This window comes from Pseudoliparis swirei, chromosome 20 (genome assembly GCF_029220125.1).
Source record: "Pseudoliparis swirei isolate HS2019 ecotype Mariana Trench chromosome 20, NWPU_hadal_v1, whole genome shotgun sequence".
Lineage (NCBI taxonomy): Eukaryota > Metazoa > Chordata > Actinopteri > Perciformes > Liparidae > Pseudoliparis > Pseudoliparis swirei.
The window spans coordinates 7,159,452-7,182,150 of NC_079407.1; the positions used below are offsets into that span (position 1 = coordinate 7,159,452).

A 22,699-nucleotide genomic window follows, 5' to 3' on the forward strand; every position below is an offset into this window, starting at 1 on the left:
TGTGGCACTCCTAGATTACTTTGAATGAAAAGTGCGTTACAAATAAAGTTCATTATTATTATCTTCATTATTATTATCATTATTTGTATTATTATTATTATTTGTATTATTATTATTAAATCACATCGAGTGATTTGTGCAGTCCACGATTAGAATATAATATATAATATAGTCACAGTGTGCAGTTTATGACTGTCCACTATTTACTTATTCATCATACTGAGATTTTGGACACTTAATTATCATTGTTGCGTCATCGATGACAGCTGTTGAGGCGCACGATGGAAACTTTCACATTTAAAATAATAGCCGCATTGCATTGTGGGATAGCTGGCAGAAAGTTGGTGTAGTGGTTCATGCATGAACTCTCTTTTTGTTCCTTTATCGAAAATTGGAGACGTTTTATGTTGGATAGTAAATATAGTGGGCACACAATGGAATTATAGACTGTAGTTTAGTTAAATGGAGTCAGTAGAATAGACTAGAATAAGAACTCTCATAGAATGTGGCATGTGAGAAAATCTGATATCACACTTTTGAATAAAATATTATCTCAATGAGTAAACTGTAAATTCTATAAATATAATAGAATATAATTAAATTCCACTTGCTAACACTCTTTGTTTTGCGTTGCTGAAAGTACAACTAAATTGGGTAGCAATCTTGACCGTGTATAAAACAGTAATACAAATAAACTATATACTTCAAATATATAATATATTTGTATTTATTGTTAGATGTTGCACACTACTGTGAGAAATATTGGCTCTATATACAAGTAATAGATATATGGGTATAAGTATAGGACTACACTATGTTTCTGTTAGAGTGCAAAACATATGTGCAGTGTCAAATATATACAAAGGTGGGACTTTAGTATATGTAGCTGTAACTAAGTGTCATAAGAATATGGGGCAATTATGCGTAGAAGCTCGTTAATGAGGAAATTGCTCAATAGACCCTTTATAGCATGTCAGTAAACACAAACAACGTTCAGCAGCAATAAATATGAACTATTAAACCATGACACCAACATCCCAGTAGATGGAGACAACAGCAAAGCTTGAGTCTCCTGCTACACACTTTGACTGCAGTACAAAGCTCTCACAACTAGAGGACTCATGTCACAGTGAAATGCAGATCAATGGTCTACAGATTGAACCTCAACACAGTGGACATTAATACATACAGAATACACATCAAAAGAATACATTTACAATATTCTCAAGTGACTGCTACAATGTGAAACTATTTTTTTTAATGATTTCATAAAAAATAATAAAAATAACAGAGGAGCTAAAAAAAGTATGACAGACTACTAACTCAGGCTTGTGAATTATTAAAATATTTCTGCCATGCTGCGTCAGACGCATTAAGCATTTGGTAAATGTATATTCCAAAATAGGCAAGAAAGTAATAGCTAATTGCATTTCCAAAGACACTGATTTCCTGGAATTGATATACACAACATGCCCAGACATGTACCATAATTGGCCACCTTTGCTGCAGTGCTGAACTTTTGTCCTCTGTGTCTTTGCCTTGATGCCGACACACACAGGTTTTGCACACTGCACACTCTGCAAGAGGTGGATATGATCATGTACATTTTGTGTAAACATGGCCTTTGTCAAATAAGTTGAAGTTTCTTCTCAAATTATTGTCATATCAACTAATGTTTTTAGAAAATTAAGTAAATCTTAGAATTGTCGGAAACTTAAATGTTAGAAAGACTTACGGTAGTTCAATATAATAATATAGGTCGAATAATGTTGTCATTTTCTTGTACATTTATATTAAAAGTATTTTTGCTAAGAAAAGTGATGTTTTACTGAATTCTAAATAATGTATATATTTCATATATATAGTATATATATATAATATATATTTATTAAGTACATTTTACTCTGTGGGATTTATAGTACGTTGTTTAATACACATTATAGATATATATATATGTGTATATATATACATACATTTTTATTTATATATTTTTAATATATATATATATATATATATACAATTTGTATTAAACAACACAAAAAATTGATGAGGTAAAACAAAAAAATCAAATGCATGGAATAATTTGTATCCATGAATGAAGTATCTATTTTCCAGCATGCAGACAAAATCAGTAACTTGACATTGAACCTGCTCTTCCCCAGAAGATAGGTTAACAAGTCAGGCGAGGTTCAGCCAATCCTGGAGCGGCCCACTGATGTCATGACATCTGCAGTTCAGAGATGAAAGCTTCCCAAATAATTTAATGTCGACAACCTCCAAATAGACAGGAAGATTAGAGTACAAACCGGCATCGCATGTCAAGAGGAGTTTCGTTTCAAAGAGAAAAGTTTGAATATCTATATACTCTAGAGCAGTTGTTGTGTGTCGTTATTGGTCCAGTCACTCAAAGTAGCAGATGAGGTTCAGCTTGTCAGTGGGGACCGGCAGGGACACTGAAGGACCATCTGAAAGTCCCTAAACCACAGTTTGGGAGCCACTTGGCTGGTGCTCAACATTCAGAAGACTGACTGCACTAAAACAGCCATTAAATAAACCACAGAGAGAGAAAGTCGTCATCTTCCGATTCGACATTTGCTAAAACAACCTACTTCATCATTTCCATCGACTCAATTTAAACCAGTTTAAAGGAAACGCTGCTATAAACGGAGTTCAGTCCGCGTTGTGCGTTTGGCTCTCTGTGGGATATCGGCTCTTTGACGTAGGCAGGCTGATCACAGATCAGATACACGCGCTTCAGGTCCATAAAGGCCACCCCCCTCTCTTTCTCCATCCCCCCTCTCTCTCTCTCTCTCTCTCTCTCTCTCTCTCTCTCTATGCCGACTTTGATCTGGCCGCTCTGTAGTCCTCGCGCTGCCGCCGCCGCCGCCGCCGCTCTGTGTTGTGTTGGGCTGGAGCTGCAGCGCTGACATGGTGAGCGGACTGGTGCGGGAAACACACACCACACCTCTCACCGGTAAGCTTTTCAACTTTTAACAACCTGTACTTCATTGAACTGGGTCTTTTTTCACATTTTTAAATTGTCTTCTTTTTCTCGATATATTTTTGAGCAGGTAAGAAGCGCTTTTGTTAGTTTTTTGGACATTCACACCTAACATTAACTGTCGTTTTGTCGCACTTGACAATACGAACAAGCCTCTGGTTCATGTCAGAATAACGTTACAAGGCGTTACACCTCTAGTCTCGAAGTTACGTTACACAGTGGTACAAGAGAAAGAGAAACTGACAATGATGTCGCTTTAAAGTCACGAGTTGGTAAACTGCAGACAGCCGACTCTCTGCGCGTAACGCTCAGCCTGTCGCTGCATGGACATGTGCATGTTTTGAGATGACATGGTGACAATATTATAGGTGTTTGAGACTTTAAGTCGCTTTTATGTCACGCTCCTAATGAGAAAGTTGTCCCCACATAAAGCCATGAAAGCTTTCTGAGCTTCAAAGTGCTGAAAGGTCGCAGCTCCGGTTGTGACTTTAATTCAAACAGCATCAACTTGCTGCAACTCTGCTATAATTTTGCACGTGTAGCTTTAAAAAAAAAACATCTAAGTAGTAACACACAGCCTATAATGCTTTATTTGAGAAACATTTGTTTTTAGATGTGTTTAACCTCCCCCATTCATTTATTAATAACCCTTAACTACGGTAGTTTTATTGTTGGAAACTTATTCCACACTGTGACATACACACTATTTCATATGTATATATGGTTGTTGTAAATCTTCACCCGAGCTACATTGATGTTGACAGTGAGTGGCTTAGCACAAGTACAACCCATGACTTAATGGTTTGACATCCAAATGGAAATGTTTTAGACCTGTTGTGAATCATTTTCTTCACATTTTCCATAACCTTCAGCCTGACATGTTTTATCTCTTCGGAAACGTTGTGGTGCACTCGAATATGAAATATAATTTCGGTGGGTTTGAATAAAGACTGGCTGCACAGCGCGGTCGTATTGACCGACCCACCAGTCAGTGAGGTTTAAGAGGTTAATTAAACAAATGTGAACTTGCCTGTATTGGTAGGAATAATCAAAACAAACAAAATCGTTTTACTTAAAAAAACGTACCAAACAACAAGTATATTTTTGCTTGTTGGTTAGTTTTTAAGTGTGTATTATAGAGACGAGGAAATCATAATATACTAAATGTCTGTCTTTTTCAGCTGCAGGCAAAAAGTGGCTCCTCAAAATGGTCTGGATTCTTCGACATACCTTCCCACTTCTACTCACTGTGCACGCCATATATTCAACTCTGGTAAGCAAGTACATTATATGCTCCATTTCAATCTGACTCTGTTCTACTGTTCTAGTTTATTTTGGACCAATAAGAAATAGTGTCTCAACTAAAATTCCTCTTGCTGGCTTTTTCCTAAAAACGTTCAACTGAATGTCATCGCATTCTCTATGAAAACTGAGAAAACTCTCCAAGGAAAAAACTAAAACTTCTCCAAAAGTGAGCTGCAGATGCAAACTCATTTTTGCACAAATTTGCACACATGAACTTGAACTGCACGGCACATGCCAGTATTTAAATGGCAACTGCTCACTGTTTGATCTGCGAAGTCTTTGCTGGTGACACTCTGACAATGCCGAGTGTCATTTGACCTCGGTCCACTGCACTGATTATATTCGCTATCTACGTTCTTGTGTCTGTTTATTTGGCAATCCCAGGATTGTTGCTAGTGACTTAGATGCTGCTGCTGCAACTGGGCTGTTTACCCATGGTGCTCATTAAAGTTTCATCTAATCTCATCCCAATAGTACCAGTATCAGACTTGTTTTCAAGAAGAGTCCGAGGTATGGGTTGATCCCCCTTTAACAGTTTCAATCGAGATTATGACGCATAGCTGTTGATTCAATCTGCTTTTTCTGTCATAGATGAAAGCGGTGATGACATAGAAGAATCTCTAACTTTCACTAAATGCCTGTCCTTCTCAGATTTCTGTGGGTGCCGAGGAGGAGACCAGAGAATGCAGGGAACAGGAGTACAGGGACCGGTTCGGGAACTGTAAACCCTGCAAGCAGTGTGATGCCGGAAAGGAGCTATCAAAGGTTGGAACAGAATAGTTTTGGACTTCATGTCTTTTTATTCACTTGCATGAATTTCCTTTAGTTCAAAAAAAGAAAAGAAGAGATGATCGTTCTCAAGTTCTGGGCTCTCTCAGGGGCATCGTTTTCGTGAAGCTGTTGAAAAAGAAAAAAAAATATTGTTGGTTTGTTTATGCAGGAAAAGGAAAGCGTGGTATCACAAGGGATCCATAACACGTTGGGGGGTTATTCCTGTGGTAACAAAAAAAAGAAAGCTGTTGGGTTCGTGCGTGAAAAAAATTGACACTGTTTAGAAAAGTGTATTTTATTCAGGGAACCAACATTATTTATTACTTCCTCTCTTTCAAGCAGAGGACAGCCAAGTCGTTATTAGCTTTTGTAAAACACCGACCCCTCTTGAATCAGTCACACCCATACTTTTGACCTTCTGCAGCTGAATGGCTGCCATTGTTTTTCCCATTGAAACCCGTCCAACTTATTGTCTCCACTGTTTGAAGCAAGCCATGCCTAAGCTTGCTGCTCTTTTGACTGGGAATACCGTTTTTTCCACCACCTTAGCCACAGGTTTTTGTGTGCTTTGTACAAACAGGCCTCAATGGTTCACGCTAAGACTTTCTTCTGGCAGGCAGTAGCTACGCACCTCCTTTTGCATGTGTAGGCATTGATGTACAGGTGAGCGGAGTGTCACAACTGAATCAGTTTGTGGCAAGCAAACTCAGAAACCCTTTCACATTTATGATTCATTTAACTGTAAATATGTTACACAACAAAAGCTCTCAAACCTAACAATTACATGTGTGTATTATATAGCAGTTAGCAAAATGTTATTACATAAAATGATTTGATAATTCTACCCGTGCAGTTTTCCTTGTTTCAGTATATAAAAGTGTCTTGTAAACGCCAGCAGGCACGTCGCTTCTGCACTGTCCAAAAAGACGTGATTGCATAACATTCCTCACGCAAGTTAAATTATATTGGTGGTAAGTTAAACAGTATCCAGCAATTCGGCAGATTTCTTCTCTTTTTAAAAAGTTTAAAGGCACACACACACACACACACACACACACACACAGGAAGTAATCACCCCGTTCACCAAGATGTAAAACATCTGATTGGAACCTGGCGTTACTCCCAAAGTGATTGACAGGTCTTTCAAAATTGTTGAAGTAATACACAGAGCATCAACCACTGAGCAGCAGTCGACCATTATCGATATAAATGAGGTGTTACACCTCATTTATATCGATAATGGTCGACTAAATATTGGAGACATACTTCAATGTCATGCAATACGGTTCAACAGCCCACAAAGCAACCATGAAGTTGAACCAAAACAGTTTAAAGAATACTGAAAATTATAAGGTACGATCTATAGCAGGGCTGTTGTATTCGACTAACTAGGTGTACCTAATAAACCAGTAACCAAATGCATATTAGGATATGCCTGCTATTTATATAGTCAAACAATATTGATGGGCCCAAGAAAACAAGAAAAGACTGTAAGCTAAACAGCTTTAGCAGGAGATTTTGATAACCTAATTTCAGTAAGTAAGCTTTGACTATTCCGTGAATACAAAAGGCTGGTAAACAGACTTTCGTTGGGTTTACACTCCACTACATCTTTGAGTACTGATGAAAAAAACCTGACATCTGTTGCACACATGTATTTAAGTCCAGTTCCCTTTAATCTCAGTGCACACAGACATGCACTCTGTGGTTGGTAATACGCTTCAGTAGTCCTTGTGTTCCTCAACCAGCTCAACAGGCATGAATGCTGCTGGCCACCCTGGGGTCCTGGTTAATAATTGGCTGCCTCATTCTTTCTCTGAAGGTAGCGGGACGCCGGCTCACAGTGGCAGCCTAGGCCAGCACTCAGAGAGAGTTTCCCAGAGAAACAACTTCTGGTCTGAGCGCTGCGTAACCAAGACAATCTGTCCATATTCTGGTTGGATGTTGGGAGGGAAGCAGACTTTTGGAGTCACTCTGTGCAGCTGCCATAGAGATCCCAGAGGAATGTGACCCAGTTTGCTCTGGAAGTTTGCCTCTGGAAGCCACTCTTTGGCGAGCTGACAAACATCAATTAGCCCCTTCACACCAACTGTAGCTAAAATAACCACCCACACAGAGGGAATGGCACTGAAAACCAGTTATTATTATTTTTGACATGTTTCATCCTAGGTTTTCATTCATAGTCTCTTGTGTTGTCAAGCATGAAGGGGAAGGAGTGAATTACCTTCAAGTACATGCTGGCAAATTGCCAGCGGCATTAAAAACCAAAGAGACAGGAACACAACTTTGATGTGTCAAGAATGTAGCGAGAGTGTAACATTTCCTTCGGCTACACTCCCGGGGCAAAGGGCTCACGGAAGGTCCTGGCTAAAGAGAGACAAAGGAGGGGCATAAGCAGCAGAGTTGCTAGACATCAGTGGCTGCTGCACTATCTTTGGTGTCTAAAGAATCCAGGCAGTAAACAAAAAGAAAATGTCGTAGAGAGAGCAAGACTCTTTTAAGTCTTTTTCCCCAGACAGAGTACAGCCTTAACTAACATGCATTATTTTCAGCGCTGTTTCATGAGCAGATCAGATGACTGGCCGCCCCCCCCCCCCTAGTGATTCCCTCCTAATCTCAGAAATATCTCTCTGTCTGAACATGCTTCAGGTCCCAGCCAGCTCTCCCTTCTCACGCCGCTCCCCTCCCCACCCCCCTCCCCTCCACACTGCTGTTATGCTTGGCAGTCTCACCCAAACTAGATCAGGAGATAGGGCAGGGAATTTGGATGCTTCTGCTTTTTGGGGGGGGGGGGGGGGTGGTGGTGGCTTTGACTCGAAATAAATGTAAAAGTACATGGAGGTAGCGGCACACTTGAATGTTCAAATACTACCGATTTTTCGTAGGATCCCATTCATCTGAATAATATACACATAATCTTAAAAAAATGGATGTAGAGAACTAACTTGCCTGCGTGTGTTTTGTGATATTTTTGTAATTCTTGCATCTTCTACACACCCTGGATATACTGTCTTTTCAGGGAGGGTTAATGCACATATATCGAACAAATATATCCTATTTTTTTTATATTGTTTGTAGTTTTATACATTGTGTTTTCATATAATATTAACATAAACATCACAGATTACCACGGACCTGTAGACAGCAGTCTTTCTCTCTGCTGCGACAGTAGACTCAGTGGGTGCAGGATGTCAGCTCGGTTCAGCTCTCTAAGCAGGGATACAAAAACAAAGAGATCCCTCCTTGATAATCTGTGCTGCCTGGATCAAAGATGCAGAAGCTGCCTCTAGTTTGCTTTCGTTTTTTTTTTGCTCGTGTCTACGTGACATCAGCCGCCATCCTGCCATGCGGTGCCCCGCCGGCAGAGCTTGTGCCAGTGCTGGGCTCAGAGGATACGAATCATCGCTGGGCCCCTTCCTTCATGTGGAAGTGGATCACAGAACTACTGTGAGGTACCCTGCAGTGGCTGGGCCTACCGCCCTTTCTTAAGGACTATTGGGGTAGAGTGGTCGTTGTCCAGCCTCCCATGGCTCAGTCTGAGCTTCATTCCCCTCAGACAGGCAATACTGTGGCTTGCAGCAGTGGGAGGCCGAATCTTCTTTATTCCGCCTTTGCCCTTTTAAAAAAAATTTTTTTTTTCCAACCACCCCCTGTCTGTTTCTCACTCTTCCTCTGTCTCTTCCTTTCCCTCCCTCTGTCCACCCCCTCCCCCCCATCCCCCACACCTCCACTGTTGCCTGCTCTGCTGGAGTGTAAGGCCTTTTATGGGGGGGTTCATAACAACAGCTGCAATAGTCCAGCCCCAGCTTGTCCACCTCGGGGCCCGGCCTGGCCCGAGGGTTCAGTGTCAGGCTCACATGTGTTTGGCTGGAAGGACTGAAATCCTCATCTTCTGTCCCCGACTCCGTGGTGCCATCACACGATCGCATCTTTTGCCTTTCCCTTTTTATTTCTTGCCAGCCTGCTTCCCCCAGAACCCAACCCCCATATCGGACTCTTGTGCCCACATTCCAGCAGGACCACATGCCCCGGCAGTGAAATGGGACACGGGCGATGAGAGAAGAGAAGAGAGAAGCCCTGTTTGGAGCTGGCCTTCACTTTAATGATATATGAGTACACCCCCCCCCCCTCCCCTCCCCTCTCTCCCTCCTCCCTGTCTATCCTTCTGGCTTTGGGTTGCAGTGGGGCAATGCTGAACAACAGGAGGGCAGCTGCTGTGGAGCTGATAATGAATGATCAATGTATGATGTCATCCCTTTGGGGTCTTTTCACTCAGCTGTCATGTAAATCAAATATCACTTTGTCATTGAGCTCACCAGTTTTTCAACATAGCAACACAGAGAACCAATTAGGAAAGAGACAAAACATGACTAACATTGGCAATACATAATTACATTATTAATACCTTTAATTTATTTTTAATATGCTTCTAGACTAAACCAGGTTTCTGCTACATTGACAGTTGCTGTATATAACATGAAAACAATTGTGAAAAAGAGTTAATCTGTGTGTGAAATCTAAATAACTCACACACACACAATACATATTTCATCTTCTGTCCAGACTTTATATTTTAGTCAAAGAAAACATAAAAAACCACTATTTTTCTATTTTGTTGCTGGTTTCAGGTGAATAAATCATCAAAAGACGGTCCAGCATTAGATCAGTCACACGGTCGTAGGAAGCTGTGACAAAAAGAGTATTCATCTTATTTTCTCCAGATACCTCTCCATAATCCTCGCCCCCTCACTTTCCTTTGCTTGCCAGCCTCTCAATCAACGGGACCCTCAAGGAGTCTGCTTGGAGGGGGGGGGGGGGGGTCGCACACAAACGCAGCAATAAACTTGCAATAATACAACAGTGGGTGTCCCCTCCGGCCTTTATCATTCAAATGCCTGGCCTTTCTGTCTCTCGCAGCGGAAGGCCGCTCATTCATACTAAGAGAGTCAGGGAGATTATTGCCAGTGTAAAATGGACTCTCAAAAGAGGCCGGCCATTGTTATCTTTTGATCCCGCGAGCCAAGATCATTCTTGAATTCCAGACCCCCGGTAGTCCATACTCAAGCCCTCTTTTCACCAGCTGCACATCTCTCCCAGCCACCGACCCCACCTCTTAACCGGTGTATTTCTCCTGTTAATCCCCCCAGGAATGTGGCTTTGGTTATGGAGAGGATGCCCGGTGCGTGCCCTGCCGGAGCGGTCGCTTCAAGGAGGATCGGAGTCTGCAGAAATGCAAACCCTGTCTGGACTGTGGACTCATCAACCGCTTCCAGAAGGACAACTGTTCCACCACCAGCAACGCTGTGTGCGGCGACTGTCTGTCGGGGTGAGAGTACAGACACATCTCCACCACACATATATTTTTTTTGTGGTGGGGGGTGGGGAGGGGTTGTCATAACTTTAAAATGTCTCAACGCGATGAACTGGGTTTTATTGCTCCTTTTTTTATGACATTTTCAATGTTAAAACATGTCATTTTGTGTCTTCAACAGATATTACAGGAAGACAAAATTAAGTGGTTTTCAAGATATGGAGTGCATACCCTGTGGGGACCCTCCACCTCCATATGAGCCTCACTGTAAGCACCTTTCCTTTCTTTCACCTCTTCGAACAGTTGGCCGAAACATCAGTGGGACATTCTGTTTAATGTTTCCATGAATACAGGCTATTCATCCCAGCCCACAATAGGTGATGTTTTAAGATGAAACAAGAGGGATACAATAGTAGTCTAAAAGCAAACATTACCAGCTACAGCACACTATTAAACTCATAGCCAAATGCTATCAAAACCAAAAGCCAGGTTGCTGTGCCACAACAAAGCCTACACACACACACACACACACAAGACATGCCAGCACAAGGTCTTTGGTGTAACCAGAACTACAGACTTTAAAGGGTGGAGCAAGCCAAAGTTCATTCACTAAGTCCCAGGGAGTCAAGCAGCAATGCTATATGTGCAAATAAATGTTGGATTTACAAGCTGAGCAGTTGAAAAGCTGAAATGGATACTAACATAATACTGGATTTGCCAACACTGGATTATGATGGCTCATAATGTCAATCAGTTTTGGCACTCAGTTGGAATTAAATTAACCGGCTTCCTCGAACAATACCTCTATTGATATTTCTGGAGAAAACCCGTCTCAATAGTAAAAAAACTGCCCTGTTTACACTAGAAACACGACTTGTTTTAGTACCAGAGTAAACTGTTAAATGCTTTTCAAGCAGCACAATTGATTTTGGTTTGCACCAACCCCCATTGCCCATAATATTAGTATTACCGTGATATTATCCATTATGCAAAAAGGAGAGAGGAGGTGTTTTACAGTATTTCTCACAAAGCAGGACTCGCATTCCAGTAGGCTACAGATCCAATTAACGCGCGTCTTCCGGCCATTAGAAGTAGTTAAGCACAGGTTTCCACGTATATAAAACCAACAGGCGGGTGAACTTGTACCTTTAGTAATTGAGTGTGACTTCCTTCTGGTGGAGGAGGCTGCAGCTGTTTCTGAGGAGACTTGTTGGCAGCGTGTGCATCAGAGGAGTCCCAGCCAGGGTTAGCACCTCTGTGTTATGGAGACAGCTCGAGGATATCAGACCATTTAAAAAATAAAAATAAATGTGTTCGCTCACACGCTCCAAATGTAAAGAATCTGATTTCATCAGAGCGTCAGATCTTCCATAGTTTATTTATTTCGTGTATTTTTTCCATCTCTATATATTTATCGTACATTGTTGCAGCGTTGTGTGATGAACCGCCGGCCTTGGGACAACCGGCCTGCCTCCTCATTGGTCGATCAGCGCAGCTTCCCTTTTTGATACGAGAGGAGGCGGAACAAAATGGCCATTGTGTCTGAGAACATAGCCGGTAGTTAGGCCCTTAAAGGGACTCTCAGTGGAGCGTTTACAAATGCCTGAAAGTCCTGCTCCCTCCCGCCAGCGTTATCTTGAGGAGGGTGGTGAAAACTTGAAGGGGAGCTCATTCTATTAGGCCGCACTGGCCCGGGGCGACGGTGCATCTGTGCAGGGGAGGCAGTCGCCGTCTGGGGAGGACTGTACATTTTAACCCCCCCCCCCTTCCTTCCCCCCAGTGGCTTTTTGGAACCGAGTGAAAAACAAGATTGTGTTTTATGGATTCCTTCGGCCTCTTTAATGCGTTTCATCTGCTCGTGGTGACGAAACCTGCGGGGAAAAAAAAGCATCACCTGACTTTGCAGTTTCCCCTCAGCTATACAGGAGATCGTGTTGTCTTTCGGCATATTGTTTTGGTTTCACGGCCCGCAGCTGTAATGTTTTGGTTCACTTTCGCTTGATGAATCGGTCGTCAGCGGAGCCTTTATCTGCTGACGAGACAGATATTTCCCTCGGGACTTGGTGGAGATCCAAATTGAGGGATATTTGCACGTACACTTAGCGTATACCTGTATTGTCCTTATTACTATTTCCAACTGGATCTACACAAAGTAGATAGGCATCTTATCGTTTTTTGTTCAGTTAAAAGAGAAACAGTAGTGTGGTTTTAAAGCATCAGTTAGATTTGATCCAGGATATCCCTTCTTCCTCAAAGGAAATGTTTTTTAAAAATTCAGTTATTTGCTGCTTACCATGAACATAATCCAATAAACCTCTGTCCCTTCTGCTAACCTCAACTCTCCATCAATTAACATGAAGAAAGGCGTCATCTGTACTCACTCTTGCAGCATGTTCACTAACTTCAGAGGTTCATTCAATCAGTTCTTACCACAGAAGGAAAAAAGCACATTCCTTACAACAGTCGCCTGCCAGCGATTCAAACTCGAGCAATTCTATCGTACTCAGATGACAGAAGTGAGAATTATGATCTGATTGTGGATCAGTTTTGCCATTATTAGGCAAATATTAAAGCCCCTCACATCAATACATACGATGTTGTCACATTACAAGAAGCGATGAAATATTATGTTTTACCACAAACACAACCCCTTGGGAGTCATGCTTTTGAACAATAGTAAATCATTCCAGCAGACACTTTAAAATAGTCATGTAATATGTTGTCTGGTGTACCTCCTTTAATAATACTGCCAGAAATGCACTAAACGATCCTATCTAGAATATATTTGCAGCTAGAGAAGCCAATTTAAAACAGACTCTCGAACTCATAACATAAACTGTGTTAATGATCAAACATTAATGGGAATAACAGGTGATCAGACGCTTTGGAGATGGCATAAATTCAAGCAAAGCTGTTATATTTCCAAATGTAATCCGTAGAAAAACGTAGTGGGCAGCAGCAGTTTATCATAATTTCATATCGACTGAATTACATTTTGGAATATGTCTAAGTTACTGTAATAGAACTGGCTAGAGACGCCACATCTGCAGAGCTATTTTAAGCCTCTTAATGCACAGTAATGTATACTGATTCAGAGGAGTCATTGTTTCTCATATCACGATTGCTGGTTTGAACCATTATAAATGTCTTTAAAGTCAATAGAAAACATTGTTTCCGTAGCTCTTCTCTGTGAAGCGCACCAGACGACGCAAACATATTTATTTATTTTCTCATTCTTGTATTCAGAGTTCTGCGAAAAGAAGGGAGCAGTTCTTCTAAAGAGCCTCTTGAACGGGTTTATACCAACTAAAGTCAAAGATCCCTGTGAGGTGTAAGGAAGTGCCCCTTTTATTTGGAGTATGTGGCATCCCATTAAGTCAACAGGCAGGCAGAGCATGAAAGGCTGCGGTTTATTGGTCTGCTTTGTGTGGAGATAAAATCAGCAGGTGAAGCCTCTTCAATGGACCACTGTTTATCGGTGTTTGCTGCAGCTGCGGGGCCTCTGATAACAGGCCGCCTTTGTGTTGGCCCAGTGATGATGCTCACCTTGGATGAGTTGAGTTTGACCTTGACAATGAAGACCAAATGTAAACACAATGGTTCGATGTTGTTTAAACATTACCAATACACTGCAGTGTCTTTGCACATGCCGATTATTATGGTAATCTCTGCTATGACAATTCCATATGAGTCTCACACTTGAAAATAATATATTGTGTTATTACACTGTCATAAGATATTAAATATTGTTTGCTGTAATACATTAATTGTTTTATATACGGTATATTATTTTTGATAGTGAGAAGGGGCCTCTATGTCTCTACTGTGATTTAATTTTTCACAGATGATACTTTGTCGTTCAGTGTGATTTGTAGGATTCCCATAAAAACTAACAGCGATACAAATGCTCTGATGTAAACAGATAATTATTGAGATTGGGAGCAGTGATTTGAGCTTGTGTTACAGTTTTTAGGATCTGATATTTGGCAATAAGTCATGTTTTTGACATTATGTACTTTGTGCTTATTTAAAAATGATCCTTTATTTTGCTCGCTGGGTCAAACTAAGCTTCAAAGTGCTGCTTTGAGTTATTATAATAATAGTTTTTTTCCATTAGAAGGAATGTTAAAATACCCTTATCCCCTATCTGGCGAAATTAAAAAAAACTGCCCAAAGCTAAAGTGATGTTTACCGTGCACAACAAAGAGCTCTTGGATATGAAAAGGTGATTCATGCTCTGACAAAACAATCAGCATCGCTTACTGAAAAAGATTTTCTCAAACAAAAAGTAATTCATTATATTTGCTCTATTCATTAACAATCCCTCAACACACACACACACACATTGCTCTCCAATAACCCTCCCAATCATACAGACATTAATCAAGAAATATTTTTATTGTATTGCTGATAATAGACAGTTATGTTAATCTACATCTACATGAACTCAGAGAGAAATGTCACTCAACTTGAGAATTCAGGTGTGCTGCTGTTTCTTCTCCAACTCCCTCTTTAAACCAGAGTGGAGGTCGCCATGGCAGCGACGCGGCTCCCACTGCGCCCTGATATTCCAGGTATCGCACAGGATGTCTGAAATTGCAAGTAACTCAGTTGTGTTCATCACTGTGCAAGAAAATTACATCCAGTTTGTGAACGAACAATTGAAAGTTTAATTTGTACTTTGCTACTTCTGAACAAGATTTGGATCACACAGATTTGTGGCCTTTATATCCGAGTGCTTGAAAGTGTCACGGGAGCATTAAGGTGGACCCAAATGCACGACTCAGGAGACAGAACTGGAAAATAATTAACTTTACTCCAAGTACCGGCAGGAACAAAACAGACGGGAACAGATAAATACACTTAGTAATGCTGGAGGTCTTGGTCAAGAAGAACACAAAACAATCTGGCAGAGGACAAGTGCAAGTGAGGGAACTTAAGTAGACGGGGACTAATGAGGGAATGGGCAACAGGTGAGATGGGCATGAAGACCAGGTGAAGGTAATGAGGGACTAACGAGGGAGTGATCAGAGGCAGGTGAAGGGAGTTGGACTGACGAGATGGGAAGCAGGATCTGGAATGATATGATCGTTAGTGAGACAGGATGAAAACAACTGATAAAAAAGGAAGGTATGGAGCTAAACTGTTACAGAAAGAATAAAAACATGTTGCGAATGCCAATTTTTTAAAGCCCCTCCATCTGTCTTTCGTTTATATCCCGCGTTAAGCGATATTAAAGCCCAATGTTCTGTATTTGTGGTAACTTGTATGAAGAGTCTCTCCATGAGTGATCATGTGAGGGTCCGGGAGGCGGAGCCCGCCGCGATGTCCCGTTTCCTCCTCGGGCAGAGCGAGAACTGAATCCCGAAATTGGTGCACGTGCACATACATGTAACTCACCACAACAAACACAGTGACACACAGGAGCGTCACCTCCCCTCCCCCACCCACACACACACTGCTATCGAAACCATTTTAGAAGCCTAACTAGCATGTCAGCCTCTTGATTTCAGGGCTGTGTGACTCGCATGTGAGGGAGCCTGGGGGATGTCTGTAAATCATCTTCTGTGGGGAGCGAGACAGAGGCAGATAAAGGGCAAACCCACCGCGGGCGTTTTCTCTTTGAACTCCTCTGCGTATTTCATTAGGCTTCGGCAAAGAGGTGAAGGGCTCGAGGCGCCAAAAGGAATCATTTGTCTCACGTTACCAGATTCTGATTGGCTGAGGGGCGCCGAATAATACGAAGTCGCCAAACTGATATTTTGAGAGTTTGTGTGATTGCTCGGGGTCTAATACCACAAAATAAGGTGCACACGTGTCAAAGAATCAATCAACATATATATATTTTTTACATCCACAGCTGTATTTCACATCTCCCCCTCCGTCTTCTCCACAGGCAGCGGGCGCGTGAACTTGGTGCCGCTGCCCTCGGTGGTGACCAGCCTGCGGGACATGGCCCTGGCCGCGGTCATCTGCAGCGCGCTGGCCACCGTGCTGCTGGCCCTGCTGGTCCTGTGTGTCATCTACTGCAAGAGACAGCTGCTGGAGAAGAAGCCCAGCGGTGAGAACACCACACATCTGCACATACGAATCAACCCCGTGTGTTTGGTGGACGCCGAGAAGAGCTTTAGGGGGTTCTTTAAAACAATTCACCAGCGAGTGGTGCTTTGAAACAAATGTATGCCGTCTTTGGACCAATGCAGAGGCCCTAAGGTTTAGATTCACATTTAAACACTATTGAGACTTTTTGGACACCAGCCGGGGTTGCGTGTGGTTCTATGCGGCGAGCATCGCACTTTGACCCCCATCCCCCACCCTCCTCCTCAGGGGCTGGTAATTTAATACACAGCGACACAGAATCTCGAATACAAATTGTTCTCTCTTCAGGACTACCACAAATGTATTTTGAAACATATTCTGTTCTTAGAAAGACCAAAAGATACACATCGTGATAACAAGTTCAAATGTGTTTTGAGATGTACTGAGCGGTACATTTTTTAGTAGACTGTTGCGCAGGAGCTAAATATATGCACGTTAAATTATGAGTGCCACTTAAAAAGATTTATATATAGCTGGGCCAGCGTGATTTATTCGCTTCTTTTGTTTACAACACAAACAGAGTGCCACTTCGTGTCAGTTGTGATCACCAGTGTTGAGCCTTCTTAAACCCTGATGTTGCATATTTGTGGGAACTTGTAGAATGAGCATCATTCCGGAGGCCAAAAGCGTTTTCGAGTATTTGAAACGTCCCAGGGCAAAGAAATAATGACATCACGTTCCCCCGTCAAGCTCGCATACAACGACGAGTACTTTGTTAGTTACTAAGGCGTTACTAAGGCGTTACTATGGCGTTACCAGGGCGTTACTAAGGCGTTACTAAGGCGTTCGCGGTTGTGTGCTTCTTCTCAACGTACCGCTGTAAGGGGAATGCACAAGTTAAATATTTTTCACTCAGTCCCGACATGCTCCGTACCCTTCACCCAAGCTGCATGAAAACGCCGACACAGTTGCGTTTTTAAAATTATACAAAATAATTTTAATCGGCCTCATGGACCCGAGGGTAGCGAGTTATTTCCCAACACACGAGAGAGAATGTAAGTTTAGTCAAAGAAAGTAGCTGGGAGGATTTCAACTGCAGCAATTACAAAAACACACAAACACACGCTGGTTTCTGTTATTATTAACAGGAGTGGAGCGTTTCAACCAACTTATATGAAGACACGTTTTATAAATGGCCACATTTGGTGTGTTTTTTTAGGTCGTGAAAACCCTGTTTTTGTCCCTTCTGCTTGGTAATAAAGCAGTTATAAATGCTGGATTTTTCACAACCTGGCAACCCAAAATGTATTCCTTACCATGGTGTGTAACTGCTCTATTAAGCATAAATAAACAATTTAATAACCATTAATAAAGCTTTTATAAATCATTCATCCTTTGTGAAGGCTTGATTCATGGTTATTCATATTATATGTTGAGTGGGTTGAGTCAACGTGCAGCGTGTTTCCTCAGCTGCCTCTCTGAGGATCCAGGACTGTCCCTATGGGGGAGCAGAGCTGTCCTGCCTGGACCCCCGATGGCTCCAAGACCTTCCCCAGAGGAGGGCCTGCTGCCAGTGTCGCCTCGGCCCCGGACACACCTGCGGTACGTTGTTTCTTCGGACTGAAGACATTTTGTACGACAGCCGAAGCCGATCAAACGGCTGACGAGAATACGGAAAGCATTGTATTATAACGTCGGTGGTAAACTGTATCGTGGCCTCATTGTGCCTGTTAGACTAGCAGGTGATGGCAGGTGGGTGAACTATTTGTAAAATTGTACATGTGTGTGTGTGTGTGTGTGTGTGTGTGATGTTCAGGACCGGTCCACCTGATCCCATCGCTGTGCTGTGACGAGAGCTGCAGTCTGGGCCGCAGCCTGGACGCCAGTCCCTTCCAGTCCCAGACGAGCCTCAGTGACCGGTGAGGGACACATCCACGCTCATTAAGATCAACATAACGAAGGACATTTCAAAGATGTTAAAGCTCTCTCTCTCTCTCATTTGAAGAGGAGTGGGAGGTGAGATCAGAGGTCAAAGAGCACAATCACCAGCATCGACTGACCAGCTGCAGTTGACATACTCCATAATACAGGCGCATAACAGTGTTATGTGAACACGTGTATCTACTGCACCACACTGTGGTCACACATGGCTCAGCATATAGGAGATGATTATTGTGTGTCGAGGATTATTCTGCACCAACATGTAAAGTAAGGCGCGCACTTTGTGTTCATAGGCTGATCATAAAAGGAAGATGAAAGCACTTCACGTCAACAGCGTTCTCATTCCTCTGGCAATTCTAGGTGCCGGAGACATAATTTATCGTGGCTAATTAGATTCTTTGAAGCGTCGAGAACTCACCGAGGGCGCCGCCGCGCACAAACGCGGGCGTGGCCGCGAACACACGTGCACGCCGCTCACCGCAGCCTTCTCCGTGACGCTCCCCAGAAACACACGTCGCGATGAGGAGGAGAGCTCGGAGCCCGCCGGGAGACCGGAGGCGGAGGAAGAAGAAGACGACGAAGGGGAGGGTCGCAAGTCAAGGTCGCCTTCGCCCGAGATGACCAGAAAGAGCTCCGGCGAAGCTGTGACAGACGCATCGAGCCAGAAAGGTGAGATGTCATATTGCTCTTGTGCAAACCCCCCCCCCCCCCCCCCCCAAAAAAACTATGACTAGATATTAATGAAAGAGGACTTCACACATTCCTCCTGAGTTTGCTCATTACTTCTGTGGATATGAATCAGTTTTGCTCATGAATAGTACGCTAAGTGTGCGAGGACACGCCCTTGGCACTTCAAATGATCTGCCTCAAAGCGAACTGATAAACGATCCTCGGATAATTTGTCACGCAGGAGAGCAAACCGCAAAAAAAGACTATTTATGAAATGAATTCCATACAACTATCCCATGACATTCTTATGATTTTATGACATTTCGTTGTGGCATACTATGACATTCAATTAAATGTTTTACGACAAACTATACTGACACTTTAATCACTTTGTTATGGCATTTCTCGACCTACTATTCTATGCCGTTTCTCACTTTATTCACTCACCTAGGATATTTGTGTTACATTTTTATGGAACAGTATGCTTTCACATTTCTTTGCGACATCCTCTGACTCTTTTATGATGACGTATTATTCTCTGACATTCTCGCTTGCTTCACGACGTACTCTTAACCGCGACGGCATTTTTTTGGTCATTTTCACGTGAAGTGAGGACCTTCGTATGTATTGCGATCGCATTTGGTTCGCACACACTGTGGCTTTTAAGAGCAGCTGGTCCAAGAAACAAGAGACGCCACAACTTTGATGTCACAACACTATCTGCTCTCAGCCGCTCGGCTCTCGATGGATTTGTGACTAATCGCCGTGTCGGCGATCCTCTTCCTGCTCTCTTTCCAGGATGACACGGATTTCTTCGGCTCATGTTCCGCCCTGGAGTCGACAAACAGCCGCGGCCAGATCCCAGATGAGATTACTCTCCTACCCCCCCCCCCCTCCCCGCTCCCTCAGATGAGCAGCAGCTTCTCTCAAGTGTGCGGTCGCACCGCCCTCTTTGAGAACGCCGCGGGGCGTCAGCGTCTCGCGTCGAGGGGTCCGAATAGAATTATTATTATGTGCATGAATGCAAACAAAAAGCGCTGCTGAGGGAAATCAAAGCACGAGGGCAAAGGGGACGGAGATACACAAACATGCACACGCACACACACACACACACAAAGAATGTGAACTCGCTGGCCCAGAGGGTGAAATCCAATGAAGTTCACCCTTTTTTTCACCGTCAATCAAAGTGAATCAAAGTGAGCCTCTGCCTCCAGAAAGTCCTTCATATTCATATTCATATGCACATGGAGGAGAACATGAACCGCACCACTGAACGACCGGGTGGTGTTATGAAGATTTTGTGTGTAAAGGTGACACGTTGGAGGTGTGAAGAAAAGTTATTATGTTGCACATTGAAGACAATCTTGATCATACGGAGCAAGTTAAAACCAGGAACGTCAGTGATAGATTTGTTGTAGATACTGTAAAATATTAAATAGGTACATATTTTTGTAACATAGACATGACTGACAGTATGTTTGCTTTACTTTCCACAGTTAAGTGTTGTTGGTTGTGATTGGTCACTTCCAAATATTGTTTTTGTAATTAAACCACTTGAACAAGTTTACATATCCAGGAATGTGTTTCAATTCAATTCAGTTTATTTGTATAGCCCAATTTCACAAATTACAAATTTGTCTCGGAGTGCTTTACAATCTGTACACATAGACATCCCTGCCCCAAAACCTCACATCGGACCAGGAAAAACTCCCAAATAACCCTTCAGGGGGAAAAAAAGGGAAGAAACCTGGAGGAGAGCAACAGAGGAGGATCCCTCTCCTAGGATGGACAGATGCAATAGATGTAATGTGTACAGAAGGACAGATTTAGAGTTAAAATACATTCAATGAATATGACAGAGTGTATGAATAGTTCATAGTAGGCATATTCCACGATGGAGACCTCCACGATCCATCAGGCAGATGGCGGTGGGGAGGAGGAGGGCGGAGTCTCAACAGGACAGTGGCGTAGTCATGAGCAGGAATTCCACGACCCAGACGATCCATCAGGCAGATAGGATCTATGCCGTCTCATAGGGTCCGATGACCCCATGAGACGTAAAGTCAAAAGGACTTCCGGGAGAAAGCAGAGTTAGTAACGTGTGATTGAGAGATGAAAATTCATCCTTAAGGAGAGAAAAAGAGGAGATAGGTACTCAGTGCATCCTAAAACGTCCCCCGGCAGCTATAAGCCTATAGCAGCATATCAAGGGGCTGGACCAGGGCAAACCTGATTCAGCCCTAACTATAAGCTCTGTCAAAGAGGAAGGTCTTAAGTCTACTCTTAAACGAGGTGACTGTGTCTGCCTCCCGGACTGAAATTGGAAGCTGGTTCCATAAAAGAGGAGCTTGATAACTAAAGGCTCTGGCTCCCATTCTACTTTTAAGACTCTAGGAACTACAAGTAGTCCCGCATTTAGTGAGCGTAGCTCTCTAGTGGGGCAATATGGTACGACAAGCTCCTTAAGATATGATGGAGCATCACCAATCAAGGCTTTGTAGGTTAAGAGAAGAATTTTAAAAGTGATTCTTGATTTTACTGGGAGCCAGTGCAGAGCAGCTAGTGCAGGAGTGATGTGATCTCTTTTCTTAGTTTTAGTGAGAACACGAGCTGCAGCATTCTGGATCAACTGGAGGGACCTAAGAGATTTATTAGAGCAGCCTGCTAATAAGGAGTTGCAGTAATCCAGTCTCAAGTAACGAACGCGTGAACCAATTTTTCTGCATCTTTTGAGACAAGATGTGCCTGATTTTTGAAATATTACGTAGATGAAAGAATGCAGTCCTTGAGATTTGCTTTACGTGGGAGTTAAAGGACAAGTCGATCAAAGATAACGCCAAGATTCTTTACAGTGGTGTTGGATGCCAGGGCAATGCCGTCTACAGAATCCACATCACCAGATAATTGATCTCTGAGGTGCTCAGGGCCGATTAAAATTACTTCGGTTTTGTCTGAGTTTAACATCAAGAAGTTGCAGGTCATCCATGTTTTTATGTCTTTAAGACATGCTTGAATTTTACAGAGTTGGTTGCTCTCCTCTGGTTTTATCGATAAATATAGTTGAGTGTCATCTGCATAACAATGAAAGTTTATGGAGTGTTTCCTGATAATATTGCCCAAAGGAAGCATGTATAAGGTAAATAAAATTGGTCCAAGCACAGAACCTTGTGGAACTCCGTGATTAACGTTGGTGGTTATCGAGGCGTCATCGTTTACAAATACAAACTGAGATCGATCTGATAAATAGGATTTAAACCAAATTAATGCCGTGCCTGAAATGCCAATCGACTGCTCCAGTCTCTGTAACAGGATGTCATGGTCAATGGTGTCGAATGCAGCACTAAGGTCTAACAAGACCAGGACAGAGAGGAGTCCTTTATCTGCTGCCATTAAGAGGTCATTTGTAATTTTCACCAGTGCCGTCTCGGTGCTGTGGTGTTTTCTAAATCCTGATTGAAATTTCTCAAATAAACTATTATGATGTAGAAAGTCGCACAACTGATTTGCGACCACTTTCTCAAGGATCTTGGAGAGGAAGGGAGGTTAGAGATCGGTCTGTAGTTAGCCAATACCTCTGGATCCAGAGTGGGCTTCTTCAGGAGAGGTTTAATAACAGCCACCTTGAAGGAGTGTGGTACGTGGCCTGTTAGCAGAGACACATT

General features: G+C 42.6%; 1 protein-coding gene and 1 long non-coding RNA gene across 3 annotated transcripts; one reads left to right on the top strand and one right to left on the bottom strand.

The window, feature by feature from the left end:
* Positions 1–2,888: 2,888 nt before the first annotated feature.
* LOC130211361 (tumor necrosis factor receptor superfamily member 19-like) lies at positions 2,889–20,612 on the top strand. 2 transcript variants are annotated; one of them, XM_056442109.1, is made up of 10 exons: positions 2,889–2,974; positions 4,183–4,274; positions 4,958–5,071; positions 10,225–10,403; positions 10,570–10,655; positions 16,285–16,449; positions 17,898–18,029; positions 18,244–18,346; positions 18,874–19,037; positions 19,836–20,612. In XM_056442109.1, the coding sequence occupies exons 1-10, from the start codon at positions 2,929–2,931 to the stop codon at positions 19,838–19,840; spliced, it is 1,086 nt and encodes a 361-aa protein (XP_056298084.1). In that variant the 5' UTR covers positions 2,889–2,928; the 3' UTR covers positions 19,841–20,612. The 2 variants fall into 2 exon arrangements, with proteins under 2 accessions (XP_056298084.1, XP_056298085.1); XM_056442110.1 differs by lacking the exon at positions 2,889–2,974 and adding an exon at positions 2,983–3,071.
* Positions 5,084–8,661, bottom strand: LOC130211364 (uncharacterized). Its single transcript, XR_008835014.1, has 2 exons — positions 8,213–8,661; positions 5,084–5,203 (listed from the first exon to the last, which is right to left on the bottom strand). It is a non-coding gene; the product is annotated as an uncharacterized LOC130211364 (long non-coding RNA).
* Positions 20,613–22,699: the final 2,087 nt, after the last annotated feature.

Excerpts from the sequence above, each read along its gene's own strand:
- LOC130211361 (XM_056442109.1), top strand. The coding sequence starts at position 2,929 with ATGGTGAGCGGACTGGTGCGGGAAACACACACCACACCTCTCACCG. Across the intron at positions 10,656-16,284 it reads ACCTCCATATGAGCCTCACT|GCAGCGGGCGCGTGAACTTG; the intron begins GTAAGCACCTTT and ends TCTTCTCCACAG. Across the intron at positions 18,030-18,243 it reads CGGCCCCGGACACACCTGCG|GACCGGTCCACCTGATCCCA; the intron begins GTACGTTGTTTC and ends TGTGATGTTCAG.